This window comes from Salvelinus fontinalis, chromosome 18 (assembly GCF_029448725.1).
Source record: "Salvelinus fontinalis isolate EN_2023a chromosome 18, ASM2944872v1, whole genome shotgun sequence".
Classification (NCBI taxonomy): domain Eukaryota; kingdom Metazoa; phylum Chordata; class Actinopteri; order Salmoniformes; family Salmonidae; genus Salvelinus; species Salvelinus fontinalis.
The window spans coordinates 22,836,324-22,862,881 of record NC_074682.1 but is presented as its reverse complement, the minus strand read 5'-3'; the positions used below and the strand labels follow the sequence as shown (position 1 = coordinate 22,862,881).

Sequence of the window (26,558 nt, the reverse complement as noted above, 5' to 3'; positions counted from 1 at the left end):
CAGGGTCAGAGACAGGCAGTAGTCAGGCCCGGCGGGTAAAGGTTCAGGTCAGGCAAAAGTCAAAAACCAGGAGGATGAGAAAATAGAGACTAGGGAAAACCAGGAGCTGAGACAAAACTCTGGTGGGATTGAACAAACAAGACAAACTGGCAACAGACAGACAAAAAACACAGGAATAAATACACCGGGGGTAATGGGGAAGATGGGCGACACCTGGAGGGGGGTGGAGACAAGCACAAGAACAGGTGAAACAGCTCAGGGCATGACAGTTGTAATTTACAAAAAGGCTTGATATTTTTAATTCAATTGATACTTTTACTTTTAATAAAATTAATACTCATTTGACAAATACAGTTAACCTCTCTAGGGTATGTGGGACGGTAGCGTCTCACCTCGTCAACAGCCAGTGAAACTGCAGGGCTCCAAATTCAAAACAACAGAAGTCCCATAATTTAAATATTTTACACCATTTTAAAGCTACACTTGTACATTCAGCCAAAGTGTCCGATTTCAAAAAGGTTTTACGACGAAAGCACACCAAACGATTATGTTAGGTATGAGCCAAGTCACAGAAAAAGACAGCCATTTTTCCAGCTAAAGAGAGCATTAACAAAAAGCAGAAATAGAGATAAAATGAATCACTAACCATTGATAATCTTCATCAGATGAAACTCATAGGACTTCATGTTACACAATATATGTATTTTTTGTTCGGGTAAATTCATATTTATATCCAAAAATCTGAGATTAGGCAAGACGCTACTGTATCACTTGGCAAAAAGCCTGAGAAAATGCAGTTCCAAATTAAAATTTAAATTATTTACTATGAAAATTACTATAAAATCAAACTTTCATCAAATCACACATGAAAGATACCAAATTAAAGCTACACTGGTTGTGAATCCAGCCAACATGTCAGAATTCAAATAGGCTTTTCAGCGAAAGCATACGATGCTATTATCTGAGCATAGCACTTATAGTAAACAAAAGAGAGAAAACATTTCAACCCAGCAGGCGCGACACAAAACGCAGAAATAAAAATAAAATTTGTGCTTTACCTTTGACGAGCTTCTATTGTTGGCACTCCAATATGTCCCATAAACATCACGAATGGTCCTTTTGTTCGATTAATTCCGTCGATATATATCCAAAATGTCAATTTATTTGGCGCGTTTGATCCAGAAAAACACCGGTTCCAACTTGCTCAAACATGACGACAAAATATCTCAAAGGTTACCTGTAAACTTTGCCAGAAAATGTCAATCTACTTTTGTAATACAGCTTTAGGTATTTTTTGACGTTAATAATCGATAAAATTGAAGACGGGATGATATGTGTTCAATACAGGATTAAAACGAAATGTTGCATGCCTTCTGTTTGATTGAAGCGTATTTCCAGGACACCTGGAGTGCCTCGACTTCAAGATGGCCGTATTTCTTCATTACACAAAGGAATAACCTCAACCTATTTCTCATGACTGTTGACATCTAGTGGAAGCCGTAGGAACTGCAAGCAATTCGCTTAGAAATTTGGTTTCCCAATGAAACCTAATTAAAAAGACTTTTCAAAAAAATGAAAATCTGAATGGTTTGTCCTTCGGGGTTTCGCCTGCTAAACAAGTTCTGTTATGCTCACAGACATGATTCAAATAGTTTTAGAAACTTCAGAGTGTTTTCTATCCAAATCTACTAATAATATGCATATCTTATCTCCTGTAGATGAGTAACTGGCAGTTGAATTTGGGTATGCTTTTCATCCAAACGTGAAAATGCTGCCCCCTAACCTAGAGAAGTTAATGTTATGTGGCATTGATATGAAGAACAACATGCAACCACAGCTGATATGAACTTTACAGATTCCGTACATCTATTCACTCTGATCATTTCATTTGAAATGTTCACCTCTCTTATGTAATGCAGATAGAACAGATAATGTGCCTATTTGAAAAGTTTGACAATTATGGGACAATTATGTTTTCAAAGTATTTTATCCCTGAATATGATCTCATGGTCTAAAATAAATCATTTTTTTCTGAGTAAACCTTATTTGGCTTGCATTTTATTTATCCTGTAATTGTAGTGAACATATCATTTTGATATAGAGTGCCTAGTCCATGTCGGGATTCCCATGCGGGAGGAAGAGCATCCTCAGGAGTGCAGTTAGTATTTAAAAAGGCCTGTTGTTTACTGGTTCAATTACCCTTTTAATTACAGTCTCATAAAAGGCAGAGATACATAAACATTAGTTGAAATTCATAGCATCAGATAAATCTGTCACTGGATTTCTTCACGCATCTATTAAAGGTTGTTAAGATATCTCTAAGTCAAGCCATGTTCCTTTCTATCAGTCAAATTCAGTGAGTGATGGAATGGCTGCAGAGTAAAAGCCCTGATGAATTGAGTTGAGAACAATGACAGAAAGATAGACTGAGATGTAGAGCAGCTGTGATGCGTTGATAGTGCTTTGACATCCCTAGTCCTTAGCTGACATCTCCAGTGGGCCGCTTTTGAATAAAACAAGACATTTGATTGGATATGTGGATGTGGTTGTGTACTGTATGTCGTCTAACCACTGCCTCCCTCCCCTGGGGCCTCTTGGCAACATGGTTATTGCTCGGCAGATTCTGGTGTTGCGCTAGAATTGATATCTCTACATGCAAGCTCCACCATTGTAGTAAAAAAATCCACATTGAAGCAACAACTGAATAATGTGGAGCTTAAGCTTGTTCCATCATTTATTTTTTAATTATCTATCATACATTTTAGCTTTTTTATGTTTCATTCAAATAATGTTACTTGTAACCTTGGCCTTGGAGATGCTAAAATATCTGAAAAACCACTCAACATCCTGCTGAATCATTTTTGTAAACACAAAGCTCTTGTGAGCCTTGTGAGCATATGGGAGTACAACATAAACAAAAATGTTGTTTTGGGATAATACAAATGTTTATTTTCAGATAGTCTTTTTTTATATAATCTTAGAAACATTTTACCATGTAGGTGTTTCTGTGTCTGATATTCACAAAAGATGCCAGCACCGCCAGGAGTATTTATAAACCTTTCACATCTTTGTTTTGTCTTTTCTTCTCACCTTTTCATATTTTTCTAAGGGTTTCCTATGAGGACAAGGGCATGATAAGCAGCTTTTTCTTATTTCATTCTGTTGTGACTCAGTCTATTGAATGTGATGCAACTAACTCATGTCTGGAAAGGTATGGGGCAAGTAAAAGGATAAGGTACATTTAATGGATCCTCCTCATTCCAGCTCAGTGTTACTGTATAAGCATCAGGCTTTGTGACACACTCACACAGATATCCCATGGCTATTTGTAGCCTTGTTGTAGATCTTCTCATCAAACCTAATCACTTATGTGGTTGTAAAAGACAGATAGTCAGTCAGTTACGGCGTGACACGGTTTTAGCCATGGCAGATTTATTAGACCGCTTCAATAGCCCGCCAACAAAACAAAGCATTTCTCCTTTAGCTCACAAAGGTCAGGAATCTGTGATGCGCGAAACAGTCATGCCGTTTGAGCATAATTTTTCCTACTGCCTCTCTTCGAACCCATTCAGCCCTTGTGGTCCGTCTAAAAAAAAATACATTATTTCCTTGCCTACTCAACCATAAAAACATAGTATAATTCAGAGGAGAAGGGTTACTGTTCATGGCAAAGCTGTTTATCACATTTTACTGTTGGAATGAATGGGTCATTTTTCCTCAGCCTGACCAGAGCTAGACCAACACTAATCCAGTTGGAGCAAGAGGAGAAAAACACAAACCCCAAGACTTCTTACAAGAACATCCATTTTGACAAAGACTTTAGAATCACATCAATGTCTGCAGATTTTTTTTTAAATCAAGGACATCTCTCATCAGGTTATTTATACAGTACAGTGCTTTCGATAAGTATTCAGAACTCTTGATTTAAAAAAAAATTACTTTCTAAAATGGATTACATTTATTTTTAAATCCTCAGCAATCTACATACATTTACGTCATTTAGCAGACGCTCTTATCCAGAGCGACTTACAGTAGAGTGCATACATTTTATTACATTTTTACATACTGAGACAAGGATATCCCTACCGGCCAAACCCTCCCTAACCCGGACGACGCTATGCCAATTGTGCGTCGCCCCACGGACCTCCCGGTTGCGGCCGGCTGCGACAGAGCCTGGGCGCGAACCCAGCCAAGCCTGGGCGCGAACCCAGAGACTCTGGTGGCGCAGCTAGCACTGCGATGCAGTGCCCTAGACCACTGCACCACCCGGGAGATCATACAATACCCCATAATGACGAAGTAAAAACTGTTAATTTACATTAGTATTCAGACCCTTTGCTATGATTATCTAAATTGAATTCAGGTGTATCCTGTTTCCATTGATCATCCTTGAGATGTTTCTACAACTTGATTGGAGTCCACCTGTGGTAAATTCAATTGATTGGACATGATTTGGAAAGGCACCCATCTGTCTATATAAGGTCCCACAGTTGACAGTTCATGTCAGAGTAAAATCCAAGCCATGAGGTTAAAGGAATTCTCCGTAGAGCTCCGAGACAGGACTGTGTTGAGACACAGATCTGCGGAAGGGTACCAAAAAATGTCTGCAGCATTGAAGGTCCCCAAGAACACAGTGGCCTCCATTATTCTCAAATGGAAGAAATTTGGAACCACCAAGGCTCTTCCTAGAGCTGGTCACTCGGCCAAACTGAGCAATCGGGGGAGAAGGGTCTTGGTCAGGGAGGTGACCAAGAACCCGATGGTCACTCTGACAGAGCTCTAGAGTTCCTCTGTAGAGATGGGAGAATTTTCCAGAAGGACAACCGTCTCTGCAGCACTCCACCAATCAGGCCTTTATGGTAGCGTGGCCAGACGGAAACCACTCTTCTGTAAAAGGCACATGACAGCCTAAAGACTCTCAGACCATGAGAAACACGATTCTCTGGTCTGATGAAACCAAGATTGAACTCTTTGGCCTGAAAGCCGAGCGTCACGTCTGGAGGAAACCTGGCACCATCCCTACGATGAAGCATGGTGGTGGCATGGTTTTTCAGCAGCAGGGACTGGGAGACTAGTCAGCATTGAGGCAAAGATGAACGGAGCAAAGTACAGAGAGATCCTTTATGAAAATCTGCTCCAGAGCGCTCAGGACCTCAGACTGGGGCGAAGGTTCAACCTTCAAACAGGACAACGACCCTAAGCACACAGCCAGACAACGCAGGAGTGGCTTCGGGACAAGTCTCTGAATGTCCTTGAGTGGCCCAGCCAGAGCCCGGACTTGACCCGAACGAACATCTCTGAAGAGACCTGAAAATAACTGTGCAGCATTGCTCCCCCTCCAACCTGACAGAGCTTGAGAGGATCTGCAGAGAAGAATGGGAGAAACTCCCCAAATACAGGTGGGCCAAGCTTGTAGCATTATACCCAAGAAGACTAAAGGTGCTTCAACAAAGTACTGAGTAAAGGGTCTGAATACTTATGTAAATGTCATATTACCGTTTTATTTATTTATAAATTAGCAAACATGTCTAAAAACCTGTTTCTACTTTGTCATTATGGGGTATTGTGTGTAGATTTAGAAGCCTGTAACCTAACAAAATGTTGAAAACATCAAGGGGTCTGAATACTTTCCGAATGCACTGTATAAGACTGTTTCTCTGTGTACAGGTGGTAGGTATGACTTTAATGTTTGTGGAGCTTTATTTATGGTAACATTTTATTATCTTGACTAGTCTGACAGTTGTGTTCCATGTTTAGTCTGTTAGACCTCCCATGGGGAATGTTTGGATGCTTTTAGCTTTCAGGTTTTCCCAACCCCACTGAAACATTGTTATAGCTACCTTTTATGCTTTAAAGATCAGTATGGAAGAAGAAACCATCTATTCACAGACAAAAATCACTGCACCAAGTGTGGGCTCTACCTTGAGGATAGCTAACCTCATGTAATGGTTTTCTTCAGAAGACAGACACTGTTTTTCACCTGCTACCTCATGTGAGTTTTACAGTTGCAGTCTGTGATTTGACTGTGCTCTGGAATCTTTTCCCATGACCAACCTCTAAGGAATCAATAGTTTTTTTAACACTTTCATTTGACAGCTCTTGCTTGCAGCAGACTTGAAATGTTGTGCAGAACACTAGGAAACAGACTAATGAGAGGAGATTTGTGAAGTAGAGAGAGGGAAAGAGAGAATGAGAGAGAGAGAGACTTTTCCTCCATCCCATTTGCACCTTACACCCTCTCTGCCATGTGATGTGTCTCTCGCTTCATTAGCCAGTGCCGCTTGATCACAGGGCTTTGAAATCCCCCCAGCCTTCGCCAGACGACCAAAATGCCTCTCAAACACGGTTCATATTTCTCTGGTCCCGAGATGGTAACAAGTCGTCCACCGCACTCTTTTGCTCCACCCAATCTCCCCTTAGCTGTGAGACTCATCTGAATCAAGGCCATGTTTAATGTTCTCATTGCCACAAGTAAACATTTCCGCCATGGACACGCTCATCGTTTTCTCTCTGCTTCTTCTCTCACATTGGGAGCCATTACCACATGTCTTTACAGTGGATAGTAACATCAGTCCCTTTTAAAGATCCCTTTTGAATGAGCCTCCCTAGACTGGAGGAGGGGGAGGGGGTGGTGACGTGGCTACTGGTGTGGTTAGGGGTCAACAGATCACACGTGTTGGATGCCCCAACTTATAAAGTGTGAATTGTGATCAGTGGAGAGGTTACTGCCTGCTGCTCATCATTAGACCAGCTAATGGCTCTTTGCAGTGAGAATGTGCCCTGCAGGGAGAGGGCAGAGATCAAATGGCTGCCCAGTCTTCTTCCCAGTCCTGTCGGATTAGCCATCCTGTCCTGTCCAGACTCCTCTCACAGTGGGTCACAGAGGGGACCGGAGTCCCTGTCATCACAGCAGACTGAATGATGCAAGGACAGACAGATCTAGTACCCAGGGGCACAGTTTTGATCCCTGAATCTGAACTATTTTGGACTACCATACCAGGGCTGTGCAAAATGTGACGCCTCAGCAAAAGCATGGCTGCCGCTTCAGAAGCCCTTTAATGTCAACACAGCTGGAGGCCTCATAACCCTGGGGGAATATTTATTTATTTAGATATAAGAAATATCTTCTTCTAGTGGCCTGGGGGTGCTTAATTTATGGAGTAGCTTTGCGTGCGTGTGTATGTGTTTATGGAGGTTTACTATCTTTGTGCCACATAAGAAATAAGGAATATTTGCCGGTCCCCACAAGGAAAAAGGCTATTTTTAGGCTCACGGTTAGGGGTTAAGGATAGGTTTAGGATTTAGGGAAAATAGGATTTTGAATGGGAATCAATTGTTTGGTCTCCACAAGGATAGTAAAACAAACGTGTGTGTGTGTGTGTGTGTGTGTGTGTGTGTGTGTGTGTGTGTGTGTGTGTGTGTCTTGCGTCAATGCTACGGATGTGCTCACTCCCAATGTACCTCAGTAACTCACACTGTGATTGTACGATGCTTTACTCCTCATACCAAGCTGGCCTACTGAGAATCCTTCACTTCAAATCACATACCATCCTGCTATATGTTCAATTCATCTTCCTCCATCTCCCTAGCCTGTGACATTTATTCCAGATAGGGGACAAAATCAGATCATTGAAGACAACCATTGTGTTTGCCATGTACTGAATGCAGTGTTAATGACACATTCTACTTACTGTTAAGAAGCTTTCAAGGCCTTGAAAATCTCCCAGTGACATGAAAACAAGCCTATTATGTTACTGTTTTATGGGTCATTATAAACAGGTTTCTCCTGCTAATAATAATGTACCCCTTGATTTGGTTTACTTGTCATGTCATGGGCAATTAATATATTTTTGTAGCTGTCAGGTTTGTGTGCTCCAAATGGCTACTCTGGCTACTCAGTGCCAACGTTGTTAATTAGCATCTTGTTGTTTGAGAACCATCCTTTTAATTAAGAAATGCCGGTTAGCTGTCCTGGATTAAATGTGGAATGGAAAGCTGAGCTCTTTGGTGAAGTGCAATGTGATTGTTTCAAAGCAACACACCAAAAAACATTTTGGCATACTTTTCTCTCTGCTGGAGCAGATATAAACCAGGATGATTAAAGTCGTTGATTGCATTAAGGGAAGGTTCTCAGGGAATTGTCAGTGTTGTTGTTAATGAACTCTCTTGATATGTGATAACTCAACTTGCATCATGTACTGTACTGGAGGAATTATATAAATGGAACAAAGTTTACAGAGGAAAAACACAGAGACATTAGCGTTCATCAGTGCTGCATCATGTACTGTACTGGAGGAATTATATAAATGGAACAAAGTTTACAGAGGGAAAACACAGAGACATTAGCGTTCATCAGTGCTGCATCATGTACTGTACTGGAGGAATTATATAAATGGAACAAAGTTTACAGAGGGAAAACACAGAGACATTAGCGTTCATCAGTGCTGCATCATGTACTGTACTGGAGGAATTATATAAATGGAACAAAGTTTACAGAGGGAAAACACAGAGACATTAGCGTTCATCAGTGCTGCATTATGGCAAGAAACACTAGGTAGCCTACTGTCTGGAAGTTGGTCTGTGTTTAGATCACAGCATCACATCTAATTTAAAGCACAAGTCTCTTAGGTGTGCACTTAGCTGTCAGAGAATATCCCCAAAGCGCCAAAGCTCTTCAGTCAACACCACAAGACAAAAAGATAAACAGTGGAACATCAGATTAGACTTGTGGTGAAAATTTTAAAAATGTAACTATTTAATATTGAATGACGATTTTTGTTTCATAATTAAGTACTGCACTAAGTTCAACGGGGGATGCAAAGTCACCCTGAAAACGTGCATTACTAGTAAATAATGTGTACCACTGTCTGCTTCCTCAATTTAACTCAAGAATGTCTTATTAAACATGAAAAAGGGCCTACGACACATTAGGGATTAGAAAGTTGATGTATTTAAGCATGAAATGAGCCCCTGTGCTGAACACATTGCAGATTGATTAATATTTCCCCCAACCCAGGAAGAATCCATATTCAGTGGTTGCACTGGGAATGTGAAGGAGGATTGGTCCAAATATTTTTTGTTAATCCCTAGGTAACCCGCCTGACACCTCATCACAATTTAATAAAAGCAAAATTCCTCCACTGGATTACTAATAAACTTCCCATATGGGGAGGCAATGCTGCCTTTTAATAGGTGGAACCCAAAATAGCTACAACAGATTAAATTCATCATTGATTTGGAAATTGTATATAAAATATATAATTTTACCATGCAGTAATGAATTATAGGCAGGATTTAGTTTTTTAATCTGCAGGTTAACATTGAAGAGCTGAAATTGTTATTTAGTCATTGGTAAAAAAGTAACAAAGTGTTAATTGAGCGTACAAGATGGTGCCGTACTGTATGGCTGCCGTCTTGAGAACTCCGACCCAACTTTTCTATTTTGTGATTATTTTGGCATTTATCTTTACTATTTTTGCACAAAATGTATTCGCTATCATTTCTTATGATCCCCCAAAAAACTTTTGAACATCATATCGGCATTTACTAACCTCAATTTCAACTTCTACTTCGATTAATCTGCCCTGAGCTCTTTATGTACCTCCGATCCAATCTTCGGGTTACCCAAGAGAAAACGTTGACGAAAAAGAGGCAAGAGGTCGGGTATCCTGTTGAGACTAAGCCGAAGGGGAAACCAGCCACTACTTCCCTCCATTCTATTGACCAATAGTCACTGGATGACCTCCAATCGCAGATTTGCTTTTACAGCTGCACCGTTGAGAGCATCCTGACTGGTTGTTTTAATGTCTGGTATGGGAGCTGCACCACCCATGACCGGAATGTTTTGAATGAACTGTGTAAAACGGTGGGTTAAGAATCAACATGTCAGACCAGAGAGACATTTAGCTGCAGCCCATGTTGAAAGTGGTTCGAACTCAATCTCAACATGAGGTAGAGACGATAACGTCACGTCTCAGATAATCACTCGTATGGCTGATTAGCTGTCCTAAGTAAAGTATCTAGAAAAGAGAATTTATGCGGGACCATTCTACTTCTCTTCAAACCATCATATTATACTACTCTCATCACCCCACTGAGAACCATCGAAACGTCTGGCTAGCCAATCTTCAAAGAATCATCTTCCATAGCGAGTGGAAGCAGAGTGAGCACTGTAGTTCTGTTCAGGAGTACACAACGGGTTGCCGGATGCCAGGCGACGGAAGAGGAGAGCACCAGTAGAATAAACGGGTCGGAACCCCTTTTGGACAATCAGAGCATTACAAGCGTGCCGCGGAAAGATCCAACCAAGCCCCTTTCTAAGAAGGCTTGGTTCTGACAGATACCTGGCAAACCAAGGCATTTACATGTAAACATCTTCATGATTTCTTACTCCAATCGGGCGGCGGTTTGTGTGCAATGTATATGATTACTGTGAGATTAGCTTCTAAATGTACCAAAGTATTCTCTCTCGCCCTCTCTCACCCTCCCTCTCGCCCTCTCCCTCTCCATCTCGCCCTCTCTATCTCCTTTGTAACAAGCTGCCATGTTCTGTCAGTCCGCTAGGGACCCGTTTTAATGTATTAAGTGTGTATGTTTCTCCTGTGTTACCATTTAGTTAGTTAGTAAATAAATAATTAAACCCATTTGTGTAGTACTGAATCATAAGTAAGGGTTTGTAGATGCAGGAGGTTACGACTGTTCAGAATGATGATACGATACGAGGTTATGATTAATACATTGACTGTTTTATAGATGTGATAGGTAAGATGGTAGCTCTTTAACAACCGCTCTCATGGTGCCCCAAATTCCTAAAGAGTCAATTGTTACATTATTAATTTACTCGGGTAACAATTAAACATAGCTGATTAGATAAATACAGTCATCAGATTAATGAAAGTAAAGTCACAACAATGATCTATATTATTATTATTATCACTGCATTGTTGGGAAAGAGCTCTCAAGGTAAGAGTTTCATTGTACTGTTTTACACCTGTTGTGTCCTGTGCACTTGGTGAATAAACTTTAAAACTAGAAACACGTTAAATACATAAGCATTACAATGAAGTATAGAACTGTGCAAACTAAGCAAACCTTTTTTAAACACCAAATCTGTTTCAGTCCTTTGTTCAGCCAACCTGCTCTTTTTCCATGCAATGAATAACACCATCTTAATATTGTGCTACCATCAGTTGCAGATGGGAAATGTAGCTATCTAGAGTGCATAACTTCTACCGACTCAGAAACCCGGATCCGGGAGCACCCCCACCTCCCCCGCCAGTAAAAAAGCTGAATAGCATAGCTAGCATAGCGTCACAAGTAAATAGTAGCATCTAAATATCATTAAATCACAAGTCCAAGATACCAGATGAAAGATCCACTTCTTGCGAATCCAGCAATCATTTCTGATTTGTAAAATGTTTTACAGGGAAGACACAATATGTAAATCTATTAGCTAACCACGTTAGCAAAAGACACCATTTTTCTTTGTCCACCATTTTTTCTCTCCACCAGTAGCTATCACCAATTCGGCCAAATAAAGATATTGATAGCCACTAACCAAGAAAAAACCTCATCAGATGACAGTCTGATAATACACGTTGCTCTCTGTATTTTTTCTAGTCGAGTTGTGATGGTGGGTGCAATTGTAAACTATGATTTATACCTGAAATATGCACATTTTTCTAACAAAACCTATCCTATACCATAAATATGTTATCCTGTTTGGGGTGCAAGCCCGACCTCGGACCGAAAATGACACCCCTGCAGGGCGCGAAATTCAAAATCTATTTTTTAAAAATATTTAACTTTTACACATTAACAAGTCCAATACAGCATTTGAAAGATAAACATCTTGTCAATCCAGCCAACATGTCCGATTTTTTAAATGTTTTACAGAGAAAACACCACATATATTTATGTTAGCTCACCACCAAATACAAAAGTGGACAGACACGTATGAATTATGATTATGAAGTATGAATTATGATTGAAGTAGCATGCACAACCAACCGAAATAAACTAAAACCAACCTAAAGAGCCCAGAAAAAACGACCTCAGATGACAGTCATATAACATGTTACACAATAAATCTATGTTTTGTTCATAAAAAGTGCATATTTTAGCTATAAATCAGTTTTACATTGATGCTACCCAAAAATGCTAATACATAGCTTGAGTCTGAATCCAGCCGGGAGTAGCCAGAGAAAATACATACACCAACGTCGGCTACTAATTACACCTCATAAAACATTTCAGAAAAACATATGGTGGATAACTAATGAAAGACAGATATCGTGTGAATAAAGCCAACATTTCCGATTTTTGAAGTGTTTTACAGCGAAAACACAATATATCGTTATATTAGCTAACAACAGAAGCTAGCATAAGGCAGCATTGATTCTAGTCAAGCGCTAGCCTAGCACAGTTAGCAGAGTTAGCATTCAACAGTTCGACATATATATGAAAAAGCATCCCAAATTGGGTCTTATCTTTCTTGGTACTCCATCAGAATGTTGTAACGGGGTCCAATGTCCAGTAGAGTCTTTAGTTGGGTTCCAGAACGAATTATTTCCCTCTTTGGTTAGCTAGCACGATAGCATTGCTGCGCCAGAAAGCGTTTCTTCAAAAAATTCTTCCGTCGTTTCACATCTAAAGTCCAGAATAAATTGCAATAATATAATTAAAGTATATTGAAAAAACATACTTTAGGATGATTTTGTGACATGTATCAAATAATATCGTAGTCAGGCATCATATTCAACGTTATCTACCTTGTTCCAGAAGCTGAGATCAAATTATCCTTCGCGCCCGGATTTTTTTTTTAACTGCGCAGGTCTCACAAGAAGTTGTGTTATTCAGTCCAGGGACGAGATATTCGACTCCTTTCAATTCTCACTTCCGCATTACAGTCTGACGGACGCCTGTGACGTGTCTCTATCGTCCCAAGTCAAATGGCCTTTTATAGAGAAGGTCTTAAAGAGACACATCGCATTTTGGAAAACTCAATTCGGCTGGGAAAATGGCTGTAAAAATATTTCTGTTCGACTTAGAGAAACAATTCAAACCTTTTTAGAAACTACAGACTGTTATCTATCCAACAGTAGTAAATATATGCATATTGGAAAATAAAAAGTTTCTTAGGAGGCCGTTTGAAAATGTGCACACATTTTCCAGTTTTTTCAATATTCAGCGTGCAGCCATAACAGGTTATCCTGTTTGGGGTGCAAGCCCGACCTCGGACCGAAAATGACAACAGCTGCAGAGCGCGAAATTCAAAATCTATTTTTTAAAAATATTTAACTTTTACACATTAACAAGTCCAATACAGCATTTGAAAGATAAACATCTTGTCAATCCAGCCAACATGTCCGATTTTTTAAATGTTTTACAGAGAAAACACCACATATATTTATGTTAGCTCACCACCAAATACAAAAGTGGACAGACACGTATGAATTATGATTATGAAGTATGAATTATGATTGAAGTAGCATGCACAACCAACCGAAATAAACTAAAACCAACCTAAAGAGCCCAGAAAAAACGACCTCAGATGACAGTCATATAACATGTTACACAATAAATCTATGTTTTGTTCATAAACTGTGCATATTTTAGCTATAAATCTGTTTTACATTGATGCTACCCAAAAATGCTAACACATAGCTAGAGTCTGAATCCAGCCGGGAGTAGCCAGAGAAAATACATACACCAACGTCGGCTACTAATTACACCTCATAAAACATTTCAGAAAAACATATGGTGGATAACTAATGAAAGACAGATATCTTGTGAATACAGACAACATTTCCGATTTTTGAAGTGTTTTACAGCGAAAACACAATATATCGTTATATTAGCTAACATCATAAGCTAGCATAAGGCAGCATTGATTCTAGTCAAGCGCTAGCCTAGCATAGTTAGCAGCGTTAGCATTCAACAGTTCGACATATATATGAAAAAGCATCCCAAATTGGGTCTTATCTTTCTTGGTACTCCATCAGAATGTTGTAACGGGGTCCAATGTCCAGTAGAGTCTTTAGTTGGGTTCCAGAACGAAGGATTCCCCTCTTTGGTTAGCTAGCACGGTAGCATTGCTGCGCCAGAAAGCGTTTCTTCAAAAAATTCTTCCGACGTTTCACATCTAAAGTCCAGAATAAATTGCAATAATATAATTAAAGTATATTGAAAAAACAACCTTTAGGATGATTTTGTGACATGTAGCAAATAATATCGTAGTCAGGCATCATATTCAAAGTTATCTACCTTGTTCCAGAAGCCGAGATCAAATTATCCTTCGCGCCCGGATTTTTATTTTAACTGCGCATGTCTCACAAGAAGTTCTGTTATTCAGTCCAGGGACGAGATATTCGACCCCTTTCAATTCTCACTTCCGCATTACAGTCTGAGGTACGCCTCTGACGTGTCCCTATGGTCCTAAGTCAAATGGCCTTTTATAGAGAAGGTCTTAAAGAGACACATCGCATTTTGGGAAACTCAATTCGGCTGGGAAAATGGCTGTAAAAATATTTCTGTTCGACTTAGAGAAACAATTCAAACCTTTTTAGAAACTACAGACTGTTATCTATCCAACAGTAGTAAATATATGCATATTGGAAAATAAAAAGTTTCTTAGGAGGCCGTTTGAAAATGTGCACACATTTTCCAGTTTTTTCAATATTCAGCGTGCAGCCATAACAGGTTAACTAATTACTAATCATAAAGCATTTCTTAAAAATACACAGCGTACAGTAATTGAAAGACACAGATCCTGTGAATCCAGACAATATTTCAGATTTTCTAAGTGTCTTACAGCGAAAACACAGTAAATCGTTATATTAGCATACCACATGTGCAAACATTAACCCAGCATTGATTCACGGCAAAAAGAGCAATAGCATTATCACCACCAAAATGTATTAATTTTTTCACTAACCTTCTCAGAATTCTTCAGATGACACTCCTGTAACATCATATTACAACATACATATAGAGTTTGTTCGAAAATGTGCATATTTAGCCACAAAAATCGTGGTTATACAATGAGAAAAGTAGCCAAGCTGGTCAGAAAATGTCGGGCGCCATATTGGACAGTGATCTAGTCTAATGAATAAATACTCATAAACTTGACTAAAAAATACAGGGTGGACAGCGATTGAAAGACAAAATTAGTTCTTAATGCAATCGCTGAATTACATTTTTTTTATTATCCTTACTGTGCAATACAGGGTGCGCCAAAGCAAAGCTACCCCAAAGAAAATGGCGGAATATGCGTTTAACATTTTTCGACAGAACAACGATTTATCATCATAAATAGTTCTTACTATTAGCTGAACTGCCATCAGAATCTTGGGCAATGTATCCTTTCTCCGGTCTAATCGTCTTTTGGTCGAAAGATGTCCTCTTGTCCCGTCGAAATGGCCACTAACGTTCAGCATGTACTAGAAAAGTGCCCAGCTCTTGGAAGTGCGTCACACAGAAATGCCAGAAAATCGCACTAAACGGATATAAATTGCTATAAAACGGTTTAAATTAACTACCTTATGATGTTTTTAACACCTATAACAAGTAAAAACATGACCGGAGATATATTACTGGCTAAACAACAGCTTGGAAGGAGGCCAGTCCGACATCCATCGTGCGTCAGGCGCAGGGAGGAAAAGAAATGTACTTCCGCTCTTTGGTCATTTATACAGGCCCTGATTGCGCAATCGACTCCATTCAAATTGTTACCACTTACTGACATCTAGAGGAAGGCGTAGGCAGTGTTTGTATCCCCATAGCATTCACAGGGACATTACAACTGACCTGGGAACAGGGGCCAAGATTTCTGAAATCTCACTCCCTGTCATGAAAAGTGCTGTAGAATGAGTTCTGTTTCACTCAGAGACATAATTCCAACGGCTATAGAAACTAGAGAGTGTTTTCTATCCAATAATAATAATAATATGCATATTGTACGAGCAAGAATTGAGTACTAGGCAGTTTAATCTGGAGACCAATTTATGCTAAGTCGAAACAGCACCCCCTATATTCGCAAGAAGATAAGGAATAGAGGGGGGTGGATAGGAACTGCATAGCTCCAAAATATATGCAGACTTGTCATGTCCACAGTGCCCCGATGTCTTTTAAACCATCTGTATTCCAGCTCGCACGCCTTTGTGAGCCCGCACCCATCTGCAGTGGTAGGAGGAAAATAGGAGAAATTGTATATATAGACCTGAATAAAAGCTCATTGCTGAGATTAGGCTTGCAAAAGGAGGGTATATTACTAGAAAGTCTAACAGTAAACTGCCAGAAATTGCAAGGAATATATGGAATTTTACTGGATTACATCTAGTGTCCTTTTTGGGCACTACAGATTATCACAGGTGTCAATTAATATCTCTGGCCCTCTCTGTGGCCTTCTTACATGTAAAATATATTTTTATTTTATTTAATAAGGTGACTTTCAAAAAACAAATTGAATGACAAAGCTGTTAAACATTATCCTAAATATAAACCATCAATTTAGTGAATACCATTGGTAGATTTCAGAATAAATATTTTTTACAAACTTTTAGTTATGTTACTATGTCAATATGTCTTTGTTGTAAATGTTTTAGGGCCAAACTGGTGGTAGTTGGGGAAAAATGCAATAGTTGGACGAGTTGCAGAGTTAATAAAAAATAATGCCATTGTTAATTAGATGCTTTTTTCATTAATTACGCCATTTTCTTTTGAACCATATGGTTTATCTACTAGAAACTCATGGACAACATGAACACAGATAGTATATAAAAAAAGGTATACTGCGCATATATTAATATATATATTTGTTTTATCATTAAAGTATAATTTACCAAAATTACCATAGATTGCCATAGATTACCTGTTACTTTAGTAAATTACTGGTAGCTTTGCAAGCCTTGCTGTGATACTTAGTTCAACTTAAATTGCTCCAGACTTCATGTAAGCCCAGTGTGGAACGTGCTGACTTCATAAGTCTAGTCCTCTGGTGACATTGCTGCTGTACGTGGAGATGAGAGAGAGAAGACGTCCACTGGATGTCTGATGATTAATTCCAAATTAGAGGAAGGTGTGAGTGTGTAGTCCTGGGTTCACTTAATAAGTGCTCATTGATTAAACAGATTAAAGTGGTAATATGTAACTTTGTTGGAGACCCGACCAAATTCACATAGAAATGTGAGTTATAGATCTATCATTCTACTTGAGAGCAAGTATAAGAAGCGGTAGATCTGTTCTATGTGAGCGACTTCTCTGCTTCCGGTTCTTAAGTTTTGTTTTTGACTCTTTTATTTTCGGTTTTGTACACCAGCTTCAAACAGCTGAAACAATATTTTTTGGATGTAGAAAAATATTTCACAGTGGATTAGATGGTACAATGATTCTCTACATTATACTAGTTTATCTTGTCATATCAACTGATATTAGGCTAACTATTAGAGTTTTAGCAGCCAGGAAATGGCAGAGCGATATCTGCTTAATTCAAATTTAAGGACAAGTGCACAAAATTATGTTTTCACTTTGCCATGAAGCTGCATTTCATTATCCACCTGTCCTTGATCATCCCCTTTGTTTTCAGATAGAAGCACTGTATTACACAACATATCATTCACTTCTGCAGCTATGTAAAGCTTTCTTGTTTTTCCACTTTAATGTTATTATTTGTGACCTACTGGTGCTGCTTAATATGTGCTGTTTATAAGAGTTGCTGAGGCATTTGTAAAAATCCTTGGTCTAACTTGGATCCCCAAGGACAGAAATTCATAATAATGTGATGTTAGTAATGCACCAAGGCTACATTTTTGGTCTGCTAAGTGGCACCAAGTCCTGTATTACTCACTGTATTAGCAGCAGTTTACTGTATTTATTAAACCCTCTCTTTACGAAATACTTGGGATGGCAGAGTTGACTTTTTGATGTGGGAGCTATTTGGAACTCATTTTGTGTTGGGTGCCTTCCGTTCCACAGCTAAAGCACTGTTACTGCCAACTTTGGCTCGGATTTCATTTAAAAACAAAATGCTGTTTCTAGAGTGAGGGGTAGGGTTCATATTGTTCTTGCTCTGGTCCAACTCTCTTTTTGTCAGGGGGTTAAGTAGAGAGTCATGGCACAGGCATAATATCTGATCCAGACCAGCAGTCTCCTTCAGGTCTGGTTTGCTTTGATCTCATTGCACGCTAAATATCTGGCCACAGTCAGGCTGTCTCCCTCTCACTGAAAACATTAATAACCACTTCTCAATTGCTTTGTCTAATGGCTGTAGATGGGCACTTTTAGTAGGCCCTTGTGCATTGTTTTTCAACCTGCATGTCATTCCCTGAAATAGGTTGGTTGACCTTCACGCTGCTTCCCCAAGCCTACCTCTGCCTCGCCCACACATGGTCGCAAACAAGGCTTGGTCCTCCCTGTTCATGACACAGATTCATGAAGCCACAGCTTTAATCCCTGCATGCCAATCTGCCAAACCAAGCCTTAGGCAATCACAAGCCAGTTCTACTCTGTTATATTGGGATGAAAATGAGTGATAGCATGCAGAGAGAATGTGACATAGATAACAGGCGAGCAAAAATATCCACCACGCTGATAGTCATCTCTGGCTGGTGTATTTGCTCACACTAAGGGATCCCAAGCAATCACGCTCATGTTTATTTACATTGCATTGAAAATCGTCAGTTGTAGTCGTTGGCTATATATGAAATAAAGGACTGCAATGTGCATCAGATTCCCTGTTGCTTTCTGGTTCAGACATAAAAGTAAAACTCCCCTTTCTTAGTTCACGTGTGGCATGACTGAACTACCGCACCACTAAAGCCTCTTTATCTGTCAAAGCACAGACCATCTTTTTCAGAATGATAGAGTAGGGTCACCAACATCTATGTGAATGGAAGAATGTGTGCGTCATCTATGAAAAACATGGTTTAATTAGCATATTTTCCTTCCTGCGGGGAGCAGAGACCGAGAGATGGAGGGAGGAGAGGAGGTAAGTAGGAGCGGAGCGTGCCATCTGTTCCGTGAAATCCCCTTAAACAGGTTGTGTGACACTCAGGGCCCAGCAGGAGGCCACCGGCAGCAGACAGTCCAGTACATCTACAGGTTAACAGGGTGGAGCACTAACTAGGCTGGATGACTGTACAGCTGCACAATGTTTACTTACAGGATTCATTACCCAGCACCACATGTACTGAGTTTAGCATTGCAGCACACCCCATCTTAACAGGATCAGTGGACAACCCACTGCAGCATTCTGTGTTGACAGCTGTCACCACTGACTGCCATTAAGGTGAAGCTCTTCTGCTTTATATAAGTGAAATGTTTTATCATGATCGCTGTGCCTTTACAAATTATTTCAGAGAATATAGCATGTATTGTTATACTGGTTGTTTTCTTTGTTTAGTGTAGCTTCCCATTTAGGCCTCCTTTGAGGCGTCAGTTGAACAGCTAAATGGAGCTCAAGAGGTGTTATGACTGCTCTGTGTCTTATCCCCATTCATTATTCACAACAAACAGCCGATTGATCCAGAAGCTACTATTGCTCCGCCTCTCTGTAGATTTAAAAATACCAAGTGAGAATTCATGTGAAATGTTCCCATAAAGTAAGTGATCCTTTCCGTCTATACTTTCAGCGCACACCTAAGCTATAGTAACAGCAGTAGAGGAGACTGCATGATCACAGATAGAACAATGAGACAGATTATTCACCAGATGTATAAATGTGAAGCATCCACTTGGCATTTCCACTCACTACCAAATATGGTAGTGAGAGGAAGCTCTCTGGCTGGCAGTGGGAGAAGATGGAACGAGATGGATTTTGGCCGACATTCTGCAAATATTCTCATCGATGGAACATTTGATCTGAATACAGTTTTCTGTTCCCAAAACTATAATCTGTTATGAACAGAGTGGACTACGTTTTGTAGACTTTACCCTTTAAAAAAAATGCATTGCACAAGCAAATTAAGTTATTGCACACGCACACTTCACAGAGGAGGTGTTTCCTAATGGAAATATGCAGATGTATGCTAGAACGCACAAAAAGGATCTCGCTAGCTTGTGCTTGGCTCTGCCCACCTCCTTGCTTCTTCTGCCCACTATGACTCATTTGTTCCCATTGGAAATGACAGGCCTATCTTGGTTTAGTTATGAAAGTCTTTGGCATGGTTGTGATGTGAAAGAATGCCAGAATGACCTGAAGTGGTCTGGTTTATACTCCTCAAGATAGACGGCAGTGTTACTGTAGCTAGTTCACTGTATTCTCTCCTGTGACTGACGATTCAGCTGCAGCCTATAAATAAGCATATCTCTGATGAGCTGAGGAGAAGGGGTTAACCCCAGAGACCTGGGCCTCCCTCGCCTGACCTCAATAATGGAGCAGCATCATAACATCAGGGAGCACAGCAGAGAGAGCATGTAGGATATGGTTCACTCTCCATCTGGAGAGATCACTGCACTATTATATCTCTAGGTCACTGTAGGACCCTTTGTAGCACTCTCTACTGTGTGTGTCCAAACCTCAACCCCTGTCAGCTACCTTTTCCCCTCTCCCCGTTTGGTCCCTTGGTCATTCCTGGTCACAGAGAGAGGAAGAGAAGTGGCGTGCCCACCCATGCCTGTCTTTTATATATCCAGATGGCAGAGGTGTTGGGATAGGCCTTGATGCCTTTGTTCGTGCCTCGGTAAATCATGACCTGGAATCAGCCAAGCAGCTGAAGGAAAGCTTTGCTTCCTCAAACAGTGTTTTTCTACCATCAAAGAGTGCTCATCTACCTCTCGCCTTCACCCCTCACTCTTGCACAGCATTTTTCTGTCTCCAAAGGTCTCTTTCTCTCACTCTCTCTCACTCACCCCACAAAGCTGTCCCTTCTCTGGGAACAGGGTCTGTCCACTGATGAGTCCATTGTGTGAGACAGGTGTTGTTTTGTCTATTGGATTAGATGGACTGTGAAAAGAGAGAGGGGCTGAAAATGTAAATTTTACACACCTCTGTACAGTACTTCAGGGCCCAGAGAGCATTATCATTAGGCTTTTTGAAAGCCTCATATGACTCAGCACCAGGGACAGTGTTGCTGTAGTACTGGGAGTGCAGTGAGTCTGTTCCTATAAGGGAGTTGAAATGTTGCCATGATACATTCATACAGGACCTGGCCTTGTGCACTTGTCTATTGTTGAAGCACATGCTGGAGAATAAAGCTTATCTTGCACTTTCTGACTAAGCACGTTTATGCTAATTATTCAGGTGTGTACAATACACCCTTCTATGTTATGAATGCTGTATTTGTCATTGACCTGAACTTGTCATTGAACTTGCTAAATAATTGTCATTAAACTCTGCTAAATGTCATATTATTATATGATAGCTAACTTTTATATCTCAAACTAACCACATTTCCCTGAGTTTAACTTACCATCGTCATGTTTCTGTCCACTCACAGAACGGATATATTTGTGTTCAGTTTCACAGAGCACATATACTTTTTCCATGCTTTGTTGTACAGTGATGTCAGACAGAAATGGATCTTACAGTATTTCTACAATCGCTACAATCCAGGCACAGAGCAGGTTGGTGAAAGCACCATTTTCCAACATGGCTCTGCTTTTAACGGCAGACCTTTTGCTGTTGCCTCTCCCTGTAAACCTCAGAATGATGCCACTTTGCCGGTGTGCCTCTACATCACTGAATTGACATTTAAAAGAGGAACAGATGGCTATAATAATCGTGGGGCCTTGAGTGTGGTGCCAAAGCATTCATTAGGAAAAGGAAGGAAATTCTGTTTGTGGCCAAGCCAAGTGAACACTTTTTACCTGTGGAGGGTTATGGTCCCTAGCCCCACCAGTGGGTCCTGGTGACTTTCACTGATTACACCTCCCCCCAATTCATCTTCCATAGCAATGAACATGTGATGTCACCCACCCCACTGGTCACACACTGGTCGAATAAACATTGTTTCCATGTCATTTCAATGAAATGATGTTGAACCAACGTGGCACAGATGTTGAATTAGGGTTAGAGTTAGGTTCTGAACAGGCTCCTGAACAGATTCTATCACCATGCCATAAGATTGCTAAATAGCTAACTAAATAGCTAACAGAATGGCTACATGGACTATCTGAGTTGCCTTTGCATTTTCTTCTTATTTTTGTCTCTATGCACACTCACAGGGCCCTACACACTGCACACACTGATACTCCAACACACAAACACTCACACCATCGTTTGCTTACACACACACATAATAAGCACATACATTTATACTGAGTCTACACACACCCACTCAGATACAATCCTCATATACGCTGCTGCTAGCAAGACAGCCATTTCACTATGCTTGTACATGTGACATTAAAACTTGAACTGACGTCTGTGCCCAGTGGGACATTTGTTACAAGAGAGAAAAGTAAATGTAATCCACTAATGCCACCTACATGCGTGTAACTGTTCTGCATACCCTAAAACCCACCCACAGTATTTGTTGTTCCAGCACATTTACCTCTCAGCACTACTACCTCTGTGTACCCCATCATTTAGCAACAGCCTGAGGTATTTAGCTCCCTTCCCTAGAGGCAGAGATGTGATGAGTTGTCCCACAGACATTTATGGGGCACCAGGAATTATTCACTCAAAGTCATTACCCAGTACTGTCCCCTCGTGAGGTGTTGTGTACATTATGCAGGAACTAATCACATAGGCCTTATTTACCTCTGAGGGGATTGGATTAGGAAGCAGGCGAGGGCATTTTCAGTGGCGAAGGGAAGAAAGATCCCTAGCCCACCAACAATTTCCTCCTTCAAAGTGGCATTAGCGGCTCCATTAAAATCCTGTCACCCTTTTTCTTTACGTCTGTCTGTGGCGCTGAGGAGAAGAGAAATCAGTCATTCAAATGCTAAGTGACTTCCTCTCCCCTGTGAATATTAGAAAGGAGAGTATTGCTCCATCATTTACCATGCAGCCCACAAAAAAAGAGAAGTGGATGCAAAATAAGACTATGGTGTTTTGAATATATCCCCACCTTCGCAATATCTCGTCACAAGCCAATACCTCCGACTCCTTGACACCTACAGAACGATGCAGAGCATCACTCTTTATTAAGACTCGGCTGTATACATGGGCACGTACCTAAAGCTATATAAGTGAGTGTCACACTGATTTCATATGTTGGCAGTTTTCAGAATTAGCTTGAAAGGCTCTTCCTCACTCCCCCTTTAAGATAGAAAAAAAAATCTAATCATGGCATTAAATGGATAAATTAGATAATTGATGGCCTGGGTACTAAGTTTGCTTTTGAGCAAAGTTTTATAATATATTTAACTGGAGCACAACACAGGTTTATGCATAGGGTAGGTCTGTGGGTATAGAAATATCTGTTCCATGTATTATAAACCATATTATTTTATTAATTCTTTCTCTTTTCACTTGACAGGTCACAGACGGGGGCACCATTAAGCAGAAAATCTTCACCTACGATGCTATGTTTAATACCAATTACTCTCATATGGAGGACTACCGCAAACGGGAAGACCTTGTCTACCAATCTACAGTCCGGTAAGCATCACAACCAATTACTGTTAGTTTGGCCCTTACAGTTTATAATGAGAGTGCATGCTGAACTCGGAACAATTTGTTGTTTTGAATGTTTTTTTTAACGTTTTTCCTTGAAAACAATGTTTGTTTACTAGCCTACCTGTTTAATTTGCGACACGGTCAGCCTCAGTTGCTGGGACCGCTTCTATCTGTCCCAGGATACTGCCAAACCCTAAAGTCTGAAGAGCTGCTGCTTGGTGAAGCAGCTAGCCTAGCTGCTAGCTATCAAGCTAGCCAGGTTTCCTTGACAGTTTGAACACAGCCCGTGACGCGGTTAGCCCTTGTGGCTGGGACCGTGGACAATCCAGGGCTTGTGGCTGTTTAAATCCCTGCTGTCTGTTGCTGTTTCCATCGGCCATTGCTACCATCATGCAACCGAAAGTTAAAGTAGGTTGGAGTAATGGAGAGGACAGTGTTTCGCTATCACAGGTGCATGATCTTTTAATTAAATGAACAAAAAGATGTCTACAAGCAGTTGTTATAGCAACAGGAAAATAGCTTCAAGTGCCTTGTCCAAATACTGGTGGACTCAACTACCAAAATAATGGATGATCTGATCAGAAATGTCCAAGACCACAAGAACCGTTTGCAGTTCTCCCAGGGAGAGGTGGATGTCCTGAAAGAGACTTGCAGCACGATGACAACAAACTGTAAGTCCACGCAAGATGACATCAGCACTGTCTGTTAATCATTATTACAGATGACTGGGAAAACAGCAGTGGTGTAAGTAAAAGCACTTTAAAACACTACTTAAGTAGTTTTTGGGGGGATTTTTGACAACTTTTACTTTTACTTTACTACACTCCTAAAGAAGATAATGCACTTTTTACTTCATACATTTTTCCTGATACCCAAAAGTACTCGTTACATTAGCAGGATATGAAAAGGGTCCAAATCACACAATTTTCAGGAGAACACCCTGGTGTGCCGCTGGCTATCCGTAAATGTAAAACAACTTAAGATTGTGCCGTCTGGTTTGGTTAATATAATTATTTTGAAATTATTTATACTTTTACTTTTGATAATTAAGTATATATTGCCAAATACATTTACTTTTGATACTTAAGTATATTTAAAACCACATACTTTTAGACTCACGCTGTTCCATAGACCTTTAAACCTAATATTGCGGTGATAATTAATGGCTGCAGTAATTTTTGTTTGTTTTTGCTGTTGTCCAAATAACATTTTATAGTATATAAATTGTGTAGAAATGCAGTATGCCTTACCCAAGATTTAGCTATGGTACTGCTATGAAGCGTTGCTAGTTCCTTCCTACTGTACCATCTGCTGCGGGTGATACTGGGCCTGGATGTGATGACACCGATGGAAGGTCAACACATCATCGTCTTGGCAGGAAGAGGGAGGGGATAGGAAGTGGCGAGGCTCTACTCAGCCAATCTGCTGCTGAGGATGTACATTCCAGTGTTGAACTCTAACTGAACAGCTGGCCAGACCAATCGTTATTCTCACCACAGAGCTGCATATTTTCCAGGTAGTGTGGTTCACTTTAGGCAAAGCTTGGGGCAGCACTACTGCATGGAGGCCTATGCTGCATGCATCACACCTCCTTCACCACCCTCCTTCGCCTCACACACATGCTGTACATATACAGTCCTGCCGATGCCAGAATAAAGAGCCCTGCTGTTTATGCATGAGCAAGTTTTACGGAGTGCGAGAGGGATGGAGCGTTAGAAATCATCTGGCTCTTGTTGGGTAGATTACACGTTTGAGGAGTCCTGGAGACTGTCTTCCTATACCTTAGGCCTCAACAATATGGCTGGCATCTGCTCCCCTCCTTCTCCCTCTCCCTCTCTTCCCTGTCTTGCTTTCTCCCCACTTGCTTTCCTTCCCTCCTTCCCTCTCTCATATTGGCACTCATTCTTTGTATAAAGGAGTAATAGAAGCCCACACTGCATCGGTCTATTACCTTTTCTCTGTAATGTGTGTTTGACCCATGCTGATTTTAATGCAATTTTTAGTCTTTCCCTGTCATTATTCCAATAACTTTCTACCTCTCTCCTTCCTTGCCTTTCATTTGCTCGCCATCTCATTCCTTTCCTCTTTCTTCTCACTCTTTCATCACTCCTTAGTTGAATTTTTTTGAGAGCCATTTTGGATTATTTATTTTTTACCCCCTTTTCTCCACAATTTCATGATAACCAATTGTTTTGATCAGTCATGGAAATAAAAGTGCTGAAACAAAATTGCTTCCATATTTAAAAAGAGGATGGAGAACAAGCCATGAAGAAAAATAGTTTTATAGTTAGAGTTTATAGTTAGAATTTTTTGTGCAGGTACAGCCAACTAGTGCAAAAATAGTTTTGCGATATTGTCAAAACGATACGGTATATAGTCAAAAATAATATCCCGATATGTAACTGTATCGATTTTTCACTACTCTTTCCTCCACTCCTCCCCTCCCCACTTTTCCCGTCCTCTCTCAAATGTATCCTTTATTTCTGAGCTACTGAGCATTTCCCGACTGAGTACGATACTGTGCTCAGAAAATCTCACAGTACCTTCAGGGGAGTAGTCATCATCGGAATGAACTATTTTACACATGTACTCACACAAGAATACAGACACAACTGTGCACACACACACAGACACACACTGACGCACTCAGTAGGATTTTAATCGACGGACCCAGCATGAGAAACAGTTCGATGGTACCTGCTCTGACCTGTCTGTTTGGCGGTGTGTTTAGCCGGTGTTCGTCAAGCAGAGAGGTAAAGGGGGCTACTGCAACAGTCACACAAGACCAGTCAGGAGGAATCTGAACTCTCCCTTATGTATCCCATGCCTTCCTCTATGGCAGAACACAGAGCTCAACAGCAGAGAGGGATGCAGAACATAATCTCCCATTTCCACCTGAGAGGGGTAAATCTTCTCTTCAAAGCCCTGGCATTCTGACAAATCCAACTGTATGACCACAAATGAGAGCTGTAATATTGTGAATTTTACAGAAAGCCCT

The 26,558-nt window shown here is 40.4% G+C and overlaps 1 protein-coding gene across 2 annotated transcripts in view; it reads left to right on the top strand.

Annotated features, from left to right (window-relative positions):
• LOC129815167 (immunoglobulin superfamily member 21-like) overlaps positions 1 to 26,558 on the top strand; it is a 309,353-nt gene that overhangs the window by 142,728 nt on the left and 140,067 nt on the right. For both annotated transcript variants that reach the window (XM_055868652.1, XM_055868651.1), the window contains exon 3: positions 23,421 to 23,542. In XM_055868652.1, the coding sequence (XP_055724627.1) occupies positions 23,421 to 23,542 (122 nt within the window). The remainder of the gene's footprint in view (positions 1 to 23,420; positions 23,543 to 26,558) is intronic.